The sequence below is a fragment of the Theropithecus gelada genome, chromosome 19 (assembly GCF_003255815.1).
Source record: "Theropithecus gelada isolate Dixy chromosome 19, Tgel_1.0, whole genome shotgun sequence".
NCBI lineage: Eukaryota > Metazoa > Chordata > Mammalia > Primates > Cercopithecidae > Theropithecus > Theropithecus gelada.
This window is the reverse complement of record NC_037687.1, coordinates 42,317,075-42,333,166: the sequence shown is the minus strand read 5'-3', so window position 1 is coordinate 42,333,166 and position 16,092 is coordinate 42,317,075. Positions and strand designations below refer to the sequence as shown.

Here is a 16,092-nt window from a genome sequence, read left to right as displayed (position 1 = left end):
ATCCCAGCACTTTGGGAGGCTGAGGTGGGCGGATCACCTGAGGTCGGGAGTTCAAGACCAGCCTGACCAACATGGTAAAACCCCGTCTCTACTAAAACAAAATTAGCCAGGCGTGGTGGCGCATGCCTGTAATCCCAGCTACTCAGGAGGCTGAGGCAGGAGAATCGCCTGAACCTGGGAGGCAGAGGTTGCAGTGGGCGGAGATCACGGTGAGCTGAGATTGCACCACTGCACTCCAGCCTGGGCAACAAGAGCAAAACTCCGTCTCAAAAAAAAAAAAAACCTAAAACTAAAAGGAAAACTATCTAGTCATATAAGAAGGATCCTAGGGGCCAGGCATGGTGGCACATGCCTGTAATCCTAACACTTTGGGAAGCCGAGTCGGGTGGATCATCTGAGGTCAGGAGTTTGAGACCAGCCTGGCCAACATGGTGAAACCCCGTCTCTACTAAAGATATAAAAATTAGCCAGGCATGGTGGCACGTGCCTGTGATCACAGCTACTTGGGAGCCTGAGGCAGGAGAATGGCTTGAACCCAGGAGATGCGGGTTGCAGTGAGCCAAGATCGTGCCATTGCACTTCAGCCTGGGCGACAAGAGCGAAACTCCATCTCAAAACAAAAAAACAAAAGAAAAGAGAAAGAGAAAGACCAAACATTGATCTAGTCTTTATTTTACAAATGGTATCAGTAGTTACCAAATAGTAGGTGATGTAAGAAATTGTTTATATTTGTACATAATAAACAAAAAATAAATGTTAGAATTAGAATATGGCTGTTTTAGAATGTCTGATGAATGAATACATCCAGGCACCGAGCATAAATGCTTGCTAAAAATCACAGAAAGAGAGACAACCAGAAAGTTTACGCTGAGAACCTAAACCATTCACTCCCACACTCAGCCTTGAAACACACAAGTGGCCCTACCAATCCCCCCACAGGTAGCTTACTGTCTACATAAACATGATGTCACTATCCCACTGTTTTCCTCAGCACAATTATACTGTTCTGGAAGTTTCTTGCGTAGGCAAATGGCTTCATTGTTCATTGTTCATTACTGGAAATTCCTGAAAGATCCACCAACTCTTTTTTTTGTGTGTGTGAGACGGAGTCTTGCTCTGTCGCCCAGGCTGCAGTGCAGTGGTGCTATCTCGCCTCACTGCAAGCTTCGCCTCCCGGGTTCACACCATTCTCCTGCTTCAGCTTTCCCAGTAGCTGGGACTACAGGCGCCCGCCACCATGCCCGGCTAATTTTTTTGTGTTTTTAGTAGAGATGGGGTTTCATAGTGTTCGCCAGGATGGTCTCGATCTCCTGACCTCGTGATCCACCTGCCTCGGCCTCCTAAAGTGCTGGGATTACAGGCGTGAGCCACCGCGCCCAGCCCAGCGATCCATTAACTCCTAAATGGCAAACATCAACAGTTTGTACTCTAGAAAATTTTCAGGCCGGGCGCGGTGGCTCAAGCCTGTAATCCCAGCACTTTGGGAGGCCGAGACGGGCGGATCACGAGGTCAGGAGATCGAGACCATCCTGGCTAACACGATGAAACCCCGTCTCTACTAAAAAATACAAAAAACTAGCCGGGCGAAGTGGCGGGCGCCTGTGGTCCCAGCTACTCGGGAGGCTGAGGCAGGAGAATGGCGTGAACCCGGGAGGCGGAGCTTGCAGTGAGCTGAGATCCGGCCACCGCACTCCAGCCTGGGCGACAGAGCCAGACTCAGTCTCAAAAAAAAAAAAAAAAAAAAAAAAAAGAAAATTTTCAGTTCCTAACCTCAAAATTCTAACCTAGCTGTTTCCACTAATTCTCCACTGTGGTATTGTCATCTTTACTTAATCCTAATCAAGTCCCCGCATGAAGATCAGCCTTAAACCACACTTTTAATTCTCAGTAAAAGCCATCCTTGCCCTTCCACCCCTGAGACACTAAATAAAGCTCTTTAAAGGTGGTGTTTTCCTTTAACACAGTAAACCGTAAGCCCAGTTCTCTCTGGTGTGAGGGGAGCAGGAAAAGTGCCAACATATGATGCATACAATACTGCCCAGGAAGTTGTCTTGCAAAAAAATAAATAAAATAAATTGAATCAAAATCGATTAAGTGTAACAGTGAGATAAATCTGGCATAGCTGACTCCCCCTTACTTCTAACCTCACAAGCTAATGGCGTTTGCTCATTCCTGCAAGCTGGCCAAGTTAACAATGGGAGGATTTAGTTTATAGTATAACTTAAAAGCAAGGATAATAATCCCTTTCCAAAACTATTAATAATTCCCAAGGAGATAGGGAGGGTGTACATACAAGTAACAACGTTATGTTAAAGATTTACAGGAGCATTGTGACCTGACCGAGGACAACGTTGTGCAACCTTCTTGGACCCCTGCTGACGCCCAGATATCTGTAGTCGCCAGTCACCTCCTGACCTCAACCTCCTCCTTGTTCCCCTTTGCCCAACATAAAAAATGGCATGAGATTCATGCCTTTTAAGATGGTTCTTTAGGACATTAGTCTGCCATCTTCTCCGTTTGCTGGCTCTCTGAAGTAAAGTTCCTTGCCCCAACACCTTGCCTCTTGACTTACTGGTTGTTGTGCAGTGAGCAGTGTGAGCTCTGGACTCAGACACATAAGCCTCTTGATCCCTCTACTTAATTAGAGGATATAGAGGGGTCAGAGAACATATTTAAGCAAATCTCAGGGATGGCATCAGCAAAATCTAGAATGGAAGATGTTTCTTCAGCAAATAAGGGGTTAAGAACACAAAGAAAGATGAAGGCAAAAGTTAGAGACTTGTGAAAACTTAAAAAGACTTGAAATTGGAGAAAGAATAAAAGGAAGGAACTTATTACCATTAAAATCAGAACAGTGGTTACACTTAGCAGGAGGAAGAAGATTGTGACTGGTTGGAGACATGTGGAGGACTTCAGAATTAACTAGAAACTATCTCCTTGTTTAGAAATACTGCTTGGAGTGTATAAAAGAATCTTGTATGTCATTATTATAACCTTTCTGTAACTCTAAAATTATATTAAAATAAAAAAATGTTTTAAGGTTTTAACTCCTGACCCAGCTGTGGTGACATAATTGTTTAACTTATAAGACTCAGTAAGCTATGCATTTGTTATATGTTGTTCTCTGAATCTATCTGATGTTTTCAAAAATGCCTTGAAAACAATTACATCGTTTCTAATCCTTCGTATTCCCAACAATTCAAATTCAACAATACCTCATATGATCTGACTCCTCCTAACAGTGTGACCTCATTTCTTGTCACTCTCCTCTTAGGATCTCTATTCTGGTCTACTTTGGTGCTCCTCAAACTCACATAGCTCTCTCCATTCTCCTCCCTTGACTCTCCACATTCCTTCCCTTCACTGCCCCAGTCATCTCCTTAGCCTTCCAAGCTCATTATTCAGCTTGGAATATTCTTCCCCAGATAAACACATGGCCCGTGACCTTATACCATTCTCTTTCCAAATACTACCGCCCCAAAGAAGCTGTCCCAGGCAATCTCATCCAAAACGGCCTAATCTCTGCTTACTTTCTACCATTGCTTATTCCACTGTCTAATAGTATTTGTTTGCCTGTTTATTTTATTTTATTTTTGAGACAGAGTCTCACTCTGTTACCCAGGCTGCAGTGCAAAGGTGTGATCTCGGCTCACTGCAACCTCTGCCGCCTGGGTCCAAGCAATTCTCCTGCCTCAGCCTCCCGAGTAGCTGGGATTACAGGCACCTGCCACCATGCCCAGCTAATTTTTGTATTTTTGGTAGAGACGGGGTTCACCATTCAAGATCGGTCAGGCTGGTCTTGAACTCCTGACATCATGATCCACCTGCCTCAGCCTCCCAAAGTGTTGGGATTACAGGTATGAGCCACTGCGCCCGGCCTACCTGTTTATTTTTATGTGTTCTTTAGTACAATGTAAACTTCCATGAGGATAAGGACCTTACATGTCTTGCTCATGATCACTACATTGATATGTGTGTTGTGTGTGTGCGTGTGTGCAAAAGGGGAGCCGGAAAAACAGCTGAGTCCAAAACACAGGTAAAATATTGCACTCAAGAAAAGAGGCTGGGTGTAGTGGCTCACACCTGTAATCCCAGCACTTTGGCAGGCTGAGGCATGCAGATCACGAGGTCAGGAGTTCGAGACCAGCCTGGCCAACATGGTGAAACCCTGTCTCTACTAAAAATACAAAAATTAGCCGGGGGTGGTGGCACACGTCTGTAATCCCAGCTACTCGGGAGGCTGAGGTAGGAGAATCGCTTGAACCCAGGAGGCGGAGGTTGCAGTGAGTGGAGATCAAGCCACTGTACTCCGGCCTCGGTGACAGAGCAAGACTCTGTCTTGGAAAAAAAGAAAAGAAAAGAAAAAAGAAAGCACCCATCACTGAAAACGGGTTTGAAATAGAAAAGTAATAAGGTGGTTGGTAAATGGGGTAAAGTTGAAGCTTCTTCTATAGCTTATGCTGCGATCTTTATTCCCCACCAGGTTGTAGGCCTTTGCTCCACAAGTCTGGGTGCCTAGGAGGGCTTCACAAACAAAGTGACACAAAAGTGTCTCCTTTCTCTTACCACATGGGCTGTGGCTGGCCCTGATGGTGTCCCCTGCCTTCCTTACCTGTGAACTGTGTTTCTTCCCTCAAAATCATCCAGGGCTCTTTTCCTTGCTCCAGTAAGTCCACCACAACTGGTTTAGAAATGGAATGTCCTCCTTATAAGAAAAGAAATGCCACATGGTATAAAAATAAAAACAAAAGTAACAGAAACCTTTGAGCTTTGGTTAAATTTACAATGAACTAAGGACTTCAAATAAAAGAGGGGAGAGATGATTAAAGAAATGAAGCAGGTACAGTAAAACCTTATTTTAATGTAAACTCATACACGCTTGGTCTCTTAGGAGAAAGTTTTACCTGTGACCTTATAAATTGTCTATTTCCAAATATTACTACCCCAAAATAGCTGTGAAGTTCTCTAGAGCCAGAAGGCTGGGGCACAAATTATTCCTCTTAAATCTACCAACCTTGTGACTTTGGCCATGTGACTTCAACTCATTTTTCCAATTTGGCAAATAAACTGGGCATAATACTACTACTATTGGCTAGGCGCAGTGGTTCACGCCTGTAATCCCAGCATTTTGGAAGGTCGAGGTGGGAGGATCACTGAGACGAGGAGTTTGAGACCAACCTGGGCAACACAGCGAGACCTCATCTCTACAAAAAATTAGTCAGGCAGGGTGGTGCATCTATAGTCCCAGCTACTCAGGAGGCTGAGGTGGGAGGATCACTTGAGCCCAGGAGGTCAAGGCTACAGTGAGCTATGATTGCACCACTGCACTCCAGCCTGGGCGACAGAGCAAGACCCAGTCTCAAAATAAATAAGTAAATAAATAAATAAATAGGATAATAACAATAATACTAACACACAGTTATATGAGGATTAAGTTATTTTATATATATATATATTCCCCTCCCTTCTGAAGAGTGGCTGGGGACATAATGACCACAGTTGTACCAATTATGATTATCTTATTATTTCTGTATTCTCGAGATTTAAAAAAAGCATCCCGACTGATATATAAAATCTTCATTCAAACTCAATGCAAGTTCATGAATTATAACTTTCAACAATAAATCATACAAATTGGCTACAGGAAATGAAATGTGGACTCTTCAGTTTTCAACAAATATTGTTCATCTAATCCAGCACTATGTAAGTCACAGGGGTTCTTCTTATACTCAGAGTAAATCATGAATCTGCATCTGTTGTCCCTGCAGGTGGATCAGATGATGACACAGCATATCTATAGGAATTCTGGAAATATACACAATGGGAAACCAGGATTCCTGGACAATGGTTATTCATGGACTAATAATATATAATTTTATAATAATAATAAACAATTTTAACACAGCCCCTTGGATATTAAGGAAAGGAGGCAATCATAAGGGGCAGGAGAATATGTGACTATCTCTAAAGGATGAAGAAAATGATGGTGTTTGGTGGCACAGCCATTGTCAAACAGGCGGAGCTGAAATCTTCCTCTAAGAACAGGAAGAACTTCAACTATATAAAATACAGCCTTGAAATTCACTGCATTGAAAGGTAACATATCACAGATCACATTTTAAATTACTTGAGGCAAATAAACTTACCCAGTGAGACCAGGTTTCTGTAGTTCTCCAACATCACATCCCTGTATAAGTCCTTCTGATTAGGGTCCAGGTATTCCCACTCCTGCTGAGAGAAGTCTATGGCCACATCCCTGAATGTCACTAATTCCTGAAACTGCAAACCCATTCATTACATAATTTTAAAAACATTTTAAAGATGGAAAGACAGGATATTAAGAGCACACTGGAGAAAAGGAGTGATATAGCATATGTGGCTAATGACTGGTAGCAGACTAAAGCAATGTGTCTACATATTCCTAAAGGATCCTATTGCCACAGACAAACTTTTCTGCATGTGGAAGGCTCCCACAATAATTCAGACCTGCTGAGGAATGGATAAAATAAAATTCAATAAAGTATTAAAGACACAACTACATAGTCTGCTAGTTGTGTGATGCATAAATTCCCAATAAACATGAGTTTCTAAACTATTTTTCCTTTAAGTTAGAAAAATGAGATGTCCTTGTCAAATTTAATAATCTCCATATTTTATTGTTTTGTTCTATTTATTTATTTTTTTTGAGACGGGGTCTTAATCTTGCTTAGGCTGGACTGCAGTGACTCAAACAAGGCTCACTGCATCCTTGACCTCCCAGGCCCAGGTGATTCTCCCATCTCAGCCTTTCTAGTAGCTGGGACTACAGATGGGCAAGACCCGTCCAGTTAATTTTTGTATTTTTTGTAGAGACTGGTTTTACCATGTTGCCCAGGCTGGTCTCAAACTCCTGGGCTCAAGCAATCTGCCTGCCTCAGCCTCCCAAAGTGCTGGGATTACAGGTATGAGCCACTGCACCTGGCCAATTTCCATTTTTTTTTTTTTAAAAAAAAGCTTTTGCAGAACATTTAGACATTTCCACAAGCCTCAAGTTACATCATTATGTCAGAGCACATAATAAGCATTTTTCTTTATTTTGACAAATACATTTTTTATTGACTGTGCAACAATCAATTTTATTATGAATATTTCAGACTTACTCCATTGTTAATCCATCTTTTACCTTCATGTACATTTAAAAAAAATTTTTTTTTTTTTTTTGAGACAGACTCACTCTGTTGCCCAGGCTGGAGTGCAGTGACACAATCCCAGCTCACTGCAGCCTTGACCTCCCAAGCTCAAGCAATCCTCCTACCATAGCCTCCCAAGTAACTGGGACTACAGGCCCAGCTGATTTTGTACTTTTTTGTAGAGATGGGGGTCTCACTTTTTTTGCAAGAGGTCTCAAACTCCTGGCCTCAAGCGAGCCTCCCGCCTTGGCCTCCCAAAGTGCTGGCATTACAGGTATGAACCACCGTGGCTAGCCTACCTTCATATACATTGTTGGACAAAACTTCAAAGGTCTTCCCCAGTTCTGGAAATCAGCATATTTACTCCTTAGGATAATATTCTCATTCATCGCCATTTTCCATCATTTAATACTTTTCTTATTCCAGAATGGATACTGATATAGGATGACTCATAATCAAAAAGATGTCACCCAAGTTCAGCAGCACACGTTCAACCACAAAATAAAACTTGTCTCTCAGTAATTCCTTGGCAAGATCCATGGTATATCTCCAACAATTCTAAAATTCTCAAAGAACATGAGCTCTCATGGCATACTAAGACAGACCAATTGATAACCAAATCCCATCTTATCTGCCTAGAAAACTCAGGTCTGTGGAGAATGTCAAAGCCTACCTATGGTACCCAAATAGGACCAACATCTCTAATTCACCAAACTAAGGACCTATAAAGGAAGTTCAAATAGTTCCCTGTTGAGACTTCACTCCTTTACCGCTCTATCATAGACTTTGGTTGAAGAATAAGCACATGAGTATTAAATACATTTGACAATAAATAAAAAAGTGGACAGAAAATACTTATAGGGAGAAAACTGAGTTATTTGCTATCACTATTCACTGTATTAGAAGAAAGTGGGGACAGATAACTGAATGGGGCCTTCTTAAATAGGAAGCCTTAGGTTAATGAAAAAATCCACATAACCTATGATCATGATATTGCAAGGAAACAGAATTGATCAACTTACACAGGTCATGGTTTTAGAACTGTAAGACCTGATCAGTCCTACTCGGTGGGGTTCCAATACCGGAAACATTCAAACTCCAGAGAATCCAGAGCTGAGAGAAGAAAAGAGATGTTAGTGTTCCCAATATGACTTAATTTAATAAAATCTTTCTCCTCCTCTATTTCTCCTTCCAAATTAATCCCACATAACTGAACACATAACTTAAGGAAAAACAGACAATGAATCTAAGCACTCCTTCACACCCCAGGAAACCTAGCTACACAAAGGTAGTTTTAGAGTAAGTCACTGGCTCATTAAAGCCAGATCCAGACAAGACAACAAGATGTTTTCTGGACAAGCCTCCAATTTGGGAAGGCTGATCTAGACTTGAGATTTGCCTGCTCAGTTTCTCCATGAGAAGATTCACTTGCCTTCATTCCCACCTTCCAAGGCTGAGAGAGGGCTCACCGTTCAAACTAGAAGCTTTTTTTTCCTGAGATGGAGGCTCGCTCTGTTGCCCAGCCTGGAGTGCAGTGGTGAGATCTCAGCTCACTGCAACCTCTGCCTCCCAGGTTCAAGTGATTCTCCTGCCTCAGCCACCCAAGTAGCTGGGACTACAGGTGCGCACCACCACACCTAGCTAATTTTTTTTGTATTTTTAGTAGAGACAGGGTTTCACTATGTTGGTGGGGCTGGTCTCGGTGATTCACCCGCCTTGGCCTCCCAAAGTATTCAGATTACAGGCATGTGCCATCGTGCCTGGCCTCAAACTAGAACCTCCTCTAGGGCATCAGAATCAGTTGAAATTGGTCAAAATATGAGAGAGAACACAGCACAGAAGGAAATGCTTAGGCCTGGTTCTGTGTTGAGTACAAACTGCCTTGCTAAATACAAAATATACACGTAATAGAATACCAAGAAGCTATCAGATGTTAAGTAGAGAAATGTATTTAATAAATAAAAAAATTTCAGATATACTGTCAAAAGAAAATTAAGATGAAAAAACAGAATGTACAATATCATTGAATCATTAAAAAGACAGACAAGCATTGAGACACAGGCTATAGGACATCAATACATTGAGAAATCTGGTAATTTATTTATTCTGTTACATTACAACATGATCGTATGTTACCATTACTTTTCTTTTAGTTGCTATCTTGATATTCTTTTTTGAATATATTTCATAATAATTTTAACATTGTTCATGCATTAACTTAAAAAATACATGTGTACACACACACACACACAAATGTGTGTGATAAAAGTTGGGTTTGTTTTGTTACTTAGCCACAATGTCATCCAGACTAATGCTAAACTCTCTCTCTCTCTCTTTTTTTTTTTTTTTTTAAAGGGGCAAGGCGTCTTGCTCTGTCATCCAGGCTAGAGTACAGTGGTGTGATCATAGCTCACTGAAAACTCAAGCTTCTGGGTTCAAGTAATCCTATTGCCTCAGTCTCTTGACTGGTTGGGACTAAAGGTGTGTACCACCATGCCTAGTTAATTAAAAACATTTTTTTTTAGAGACAGGGTCTTACTATGTTACCTAGGCTGGTCTCAAACTCCTGGGCTCAAGAGATCCTCACTCCTAGGCCTCCCAAACTGTTGGGATTACAGGCATGAGCTACCACGCCTGGCCTACTTTCACTTTTTATCTAACATCACTTGAAGAAAAAATTAGACAGTAAAAGCTTACAGAATACATTCACTAACTTCCATATATATTCCATGGACTTAGTTACAATGATGACCAGAATCTAATCAATGCCACCTCCACATGAATTCCCAAGGCACATCACCTGAATCTCTCTAGTGGTCTTCACTATACACTGATTTACCCATTCCTATTTACAACTTATGGTCCTTGCTGAATTATTGGCATTTTAAAGTAGTGACTAGTCCTAGCCACAGCAATCAGACAAGAGAAAGAAATAAAGGGCATCCAAATTGGTAAACAGGAAGTCAAACCTGCTGTTTGCTGATGATATAATCATATACCTAGAAAACCCTAAAGACTCATCCAAAAAGCCCCTAGATGTGATAAATAAATTCCATAAAGTTTCAAGATACAAAATTAATGTACACAAATCAGTAGCATTGCTATATACCAACATTGACTAAGCTGAGAATCAAATCAAGCTCAACCTCTTTTACAACAGCTGCAAAAACAAAACAAAAGCAAAAACAAAAATCCAGAAAACAAACAACTTAGGAATATACCTAATCAAGGAGGTGAAAGATCTCTACAAGGAAAACTACAAAACACTGCTAAAAGAAATCATAGATGACACAAACAGATGGAAGCACATCCCACACTCATGGATGGGTAGAATCAGTATTGTGAAAATGACCATACTATCAAAAGCAATCCATAAATTCAATGCAATTCTCATCAAAATACCATCATCATTCTTCACAGAACTAGAAAAAACAATCCTAAAATGCATATGGAACAAAAAAAAGAGCCTGCATAGTCAAAGCAAGACTAAGCAAAAAGAACAAATCTGGAGACTTAACAGTCCCTGACTTCAAACTATACTACAAGGCAATCATTACCAAAACAGCATGGCAGCGGTATAAAAACAGGCATGTAGACCAATGGAACAGACTAGAGAACCCAGAAAGAAAGCCAAATACTTACAGCCAACTGATCTTCGACAAAGTAAACAAAAACATAAAGTGGGGAAAGAACACACTATTCAACAAATGGTGCTGCGATAATTGGCAAGCCACGTATAGAAGAATGAAACTGGAGCTTCATCTCTCACCTTAGACAAAAATCAACTCAAGATGGATCAAAGACTTAAATCTAAGACCTGAAACCATAAAAATTCTAGAAGATAACATTGGAAAAACTCTTCTAGACATTGGCTTAGGCAAAGAGTTCATGACCAAGAACCCAAAACCAAATGCAACACAAGCAAAGATAAATAGATGGGACTTAATTAAACTAAAAAGCTTCTGCACAGCAAAAGAAATAATCAGCAGAGTAAACAGACAACTCACAGAGTAGGAAAAAGTATTCACAAACTATATATCTGACAGAGGACTAACATCCAGAATCTACAAGGAACTCAAACAAATCAGCAAGAAAAAAACAAATAATCCCATCAAAAAGTAGGCTATGGACATGAATAGGCAATTCTCAAAAGAAGATATACAAATGGCCAACAAACATATGAAAAAACGCTCAACATTATCAGTAATCAGGAAAATGCCAATAAAAATCACAATGTGATACCACCTTACTCCTCTAAGAATGACCATAATTTAAAAAAATCAAAAGATAATGGACATTGCCATGTTTGTGGTGAAGATAGAACACTTCTACACCACTACACCACTGGTGGGAACAAAAACTAGTACAACCACTATGAAAAACAGTATGAAGATTCCTTAAAGAACTAAAAGTAGAACTACCATTTGATCCAGCAATTCCACTAATGGGTATCTATCCAGAGGAAAAGAACACATTACATAAAATTCTTTTATTATTATTTTTTGAATGATAGAGATAGGGGTCTCACCATGTTGGCCAGGCTGGTCTCAAACTCCTGGCCTTAAGTGATCTGCTGGCCTCAGCCTCCCAAAATGCTGGGATTACAGGTGTGAGCCACTGTACCCAGACAGAAGTAATTATATGAAAAAGACATTTGCACACATGTTTACAGCAGCACAATTCACAATTGCAAAAATATGGAACCAGCCTAAATGTCTATCAACAAGTGGATAAAGAAAATGTGGTGTGTGTACACATATATATACACTATGGAATACTACTTGGCCGTAAAAAGGAATGAAATAATGGCATTGGATATAATCTGAATGGAGTTGAGACCATTATTCTAAGTGAAGTAACTCAGGAATGGAAAACCAAACATTACATGTTCTCATTTATGAGTGGGAGCTAAGCTATGAGGATGCAAAGACGTAAGAATGATATAATGGACCTCAGGAGGCTGAGGGAGGAGAATCGCTTGAACTCAGGAGGCAGAGGTTGCAGTGAGCCAGACTGTGCCACTGCACTCCAGTTTGGCGATACAGCAAGCTTCTGTCTCAAAAAATAAATAAATAAGTAAATAAATAATATTTAAGAGATGGTCTCTTGAAGTAACTAATACAAACTTCAAGTCTTTTTGTTAGTCTTTTGGGATATGATTTTCAGATTTAAGCTCTGATACTTAATAAAATGTTTCTTAAAGTCTCATTGGTTAATTGGGAGAGAATGTCATTTAGCATATAAAATAGTCTGAAGATGAAGTAGAATAATCCACATAAAATATTTAATAAAACAATTGCTTAATGTAAGTTGGCTTTTATTATCAGAGATGAAGAACTTTACAAATTTCCTAAATGTACTGCTTTCAAAGAAACATAATTCTACTAATTCCATTTTTTTTTTTTTTTTTTTTGAGACGGAGTTTTGCCTTGTTGCCCTGGCTGGAGTGCAATGGAGTCCTCTGTTGGATGTATAGCTCTCAGCTCACCGCAGTCTCTGCCTCCGGGTTCAAGCAATTCTCCTGTCTCAACTCCCCAAGTAGTTGGGATTACAGGCGCATGCCACCACACCCAGCTAATTTTTATATTTTTAGTAGAGATGGGGTTTCATCATATTGGTTAGGCTAGACTTGAACTCCTAACCTCAGATGATCCGCCCACCTTGGCCTCCCAAAGTGTTGGGATTACAGGCGTGAGCCACCGTGCCCGGCCTACTAATTCCATTTTCTCATGTGAAAAAAATTAATGTTTCTCTGGCCTGAATTCTTATGTGGCTAACTAAAAAATGTTGAAGGCTGGCTTTAAGCATACAATTCTCCTCAATAAACAATATTAGCAAAAATGATTCTCAAATACCTAAGGAGAAAATGTGCCCTTCCTTTGCCCCCAGCAGCTAGAGAAAAAACATTTCAGTAACCTAAAGCTGCTCAGAGAATGTGATCTGACAAACTGCCAAATTAAGAATTTAACAGCAGCCTAAATTCTGTTCTTCAGTACAACATGGTGATTTCTGTGACTCTTCCTAACTTTTACTATCTATCTCATGTTTTGGCTAGTATCTATTCCGAGTATCTATTGTGTAGACAATGTTTCCAATACACTAGGTACAATAGATCTAAATTTCATACAATAGGTACTTGGAGGCACTTGGACATCAGAGATTATTTTTTGTTCTGTGAAATGAAACTGAATCTAACTTTTATTTTATTTTATTTTATTTTTGAGACTGAGTCTCACTCTGTCGCCCAGGCTGGAGTGCAGTGATGTGGTCTCAGCTCACTACAACCTCCGCCTTCCTGGTTCAAGTGATTCTCCTGCCTCAGCCTCCTGAGTAGCTGGGATTACGGGCACCTGCCACCACACCTGGTTAATTTTCTTTTTTTTCTTTTTTGTATTTTTAGCAGAGACAGGGTTTCACCATGTTGGCCAGGTTGGTCTCAAACTCCTGACCTTGTGATCTGCCCGCCTCAGCCTCCCAAAGTGCTGAGATGACAGGCATAAGCCCAGCTGAACTCTTTTTTTTTTTTTTTTAATTATTATTATACTTTAAGTTCTAGGGTACATGTGCATAACGTGCAGGTTTGTTACATATGTATACTTGTGCCATGTTGGTATGCTACACCCATCAACTCGTCAGCACCCATCAACTCGTCATTTACATCAGGTATAACTCCCAATGCAATCCCTCCCCCCTCCCCCCTCCCCGTGATAGGCCCCGGTGTGTGATGTTCCCCTTCCCGAGTCCAAGTGATCTCATTGTTCAGTTCCCACCTATGAGTGAGAACATGCGGTGTTTGGTTTTCTGTTCTTGTGATAGTTTGCTGAGAATGATGGTTTCCAGCTGCATCCATGTCCCTACAAAGGACACAAAATCATCCTTTTTTATGGCTGCATAGTATTCCATGGTGTATATGTGCCACATTTTCTTAATCCAGTCTGTCACTGATGGACATTTGGGTTGATTCCAAGTCTTTGCTATTGTGAATAGTGCTGCAATAAACATACGTGTGCATGTGTCTTTATAGCAGCATGATTTATAATCCTTTGGGTATATACCCAGTAATGGGATGGCTGGGTCATATGGTACATCTAGTTCTAGATCCTTGAGGAATCGCCATACTGTTTTCCATAATGGTTGAACTAGTTTACAATCCCACCAACAGTGTAAAAGTGTTCCTATTTCTCCACATCCTCTCCAGCACCTGTTGTTTCCTGACTTTTTAATGATCGCCATTCTAACTGGTGTGAGATGGTATCTCATTGTGGTTTTGATTTGCATTTCTCTGATGGCCAGTGATGATGAGCATTTTTTCTTGTGTCTGTTTGCTGTATGAATGTCTTCTTTTGAGAAATGTCTGTTCATATCTTTTGCCCACTTTTTGATGGAGTTGTTTTTTTCTTGTAAATTTGTTTGAGTTATTTGTAGGTTCTGGATATTAGCCCTTTGTCAGATGAGTAGATTGCAAAAATTTTCTCCCATTCGTAGGTTGCCTGTTCACTCTGATGGTAGTTTCTTTTGCTGTGCAGAAGCTCTTTAGTTTAATTAGATCCCATTTGTCAATTTTGGCTTTTGCTGCCGTTGCTTTTGGTGTTTTAGACATGAAGTCTTTGCCCATGCCTATGTCCTGAATGGTACTACCTAGGTTTTCCTCTAGGGTTTTTATGGTATTAGGTCTAACATTTAAGTCTCTAATCCATCTTGAATTAATTTTCATATAAGGAGTAAGGAAAGGATCCAGTTTCAGCTTTCTACTTATGGCTAGCCAATTTTCCCAGCACCATTTATTAAATAGGGAATCCTTTCCCCATTTCTTATTTTTCTCAGGTTTGTCAAAGATCAGATGGCTGTAGATGTGTGGTATTATTTCTGAGGACTCTGTTCTGTTCCATTGGTCTATATCTCTGTTTTGGTACCAGTACCATGCTGTTTTGGTTACTGTAGCCTTGTAGTATAGTTTGAAGTCAGGTAGCGTGATGCCTCCAGCTTTGTTCTTTTGACTTAGGATTGTCTTGGAGATGCGGGCTCTTTTTTGGTTCCATATGAACTTTAAAGCAGTTTTTTCCAATTCTGTGAAGAAACTCATTGGTAGCTTAATGGGGATGGCATTGAATCTATAAATAACCTTGGGCAGTATGGCCATTTTCACGATATTGATTCTTCCTATCCATGAGCATGGTATGTTCTTCATTTGTTTGTGTCCTCTTTTATTTCACTGAGCAGTGGTTTGTAGTTCTTCTTGAAGAGGTCCTTTACATCCCTTGTAAGTTGGATTCCTACGTATTTTATTCTCTTTGAAGCAATTGTGAATGGAAGTTCATTCATGATTTGGCTCTCTGTTTGTCTGTTACTGGTGTATAAGAATGCTTGTGATTTTTGCACATCAATTTTGTATCCTGAGACTTTGCTGAAGTTGCTTATCAGCTTAAGGAGATTTTGGGCTGAGACAATGGGGTTTTCTAAATATACAATCATGTCATCTGCAAACAGGGACAATTTGACTTCTTCTTTTCCTAACTGAATACCCTTTATTTCTTTCTCTTGCCTGATTGCCCTAGCCAGAACTTCCAACACTATGTTGAATAGGAGTGGTGAGAGAGGGCATCCCTGTCTTGTGCCAGTTTTCAAAGGGAATTTTTCCAGTTTTTGCCCATTCAGTATGATATTGGCTGTGGGTTTGTCATAAATAGCTCTTATTATTTTGAGGTATGTTCCATCAACACCGAATTTATTGAGCGTTTTTAGCATGAAGGGCTGTTGAATTTTGTCAAAAGCCTTTTCTGCATCTATTGAGATAATCATGTGGTTCTTGTCTTTGGTTCTGTTTATATGCTGGATTATGTTTATTGATTTGCGAATGTTGAACCAGCCTTGCATCCCAGGGATGAAGCCCACTTGATCATGGTGGATAAGCTTTTTGATGTGT

The 16,092-nt window shown here is 40.3% G+C and overlaps 1 protein-coding gene across 6 annotated transcripts in view; it reads right to left on the bottom strand.

Annotated features, from left to right (window-relative positions):
• ZNF573 (zinc finger protein 573) overlaps positions 1-16,092 on the bottom strand; it is a 49,062-nt gene that overhangs the window by 19,809 nt on the left and 13,161 nt on the right. The window contains exons 2-5 of one of the 6 annotated variants that reach the window (XM_025367905.1): positions 8,192-8,282; positions 6,147-6,279; positions 5,015-5,204; positions 4,613-4,705 (exon numbers count right to left, since the gene is read on the bottom strand). In XM_025367905.1, coding sequence (XP_025223690.1) covers positions 4,613-4,643 — 31 coding nt within the window. In that variant the 5' untranslated portion in view covers positions 4,644-4,705; positions 5,015-5,204; positions 6,147-6,279; positions 8,192-8,282. Of the gene's footprint in view, positions 1-4,612; positions 4,706-5,014; positions 5,205-6,146; positions 6,280-7,468; positions 7,514-8,191; positions 8,295-16,092 lie in introns of those variants that run through there. The other 5 variants (XM_025367901.1, XM_025367902.1, XM_025367903.1 and 2 more) reach the window with 5 other exon arrangements.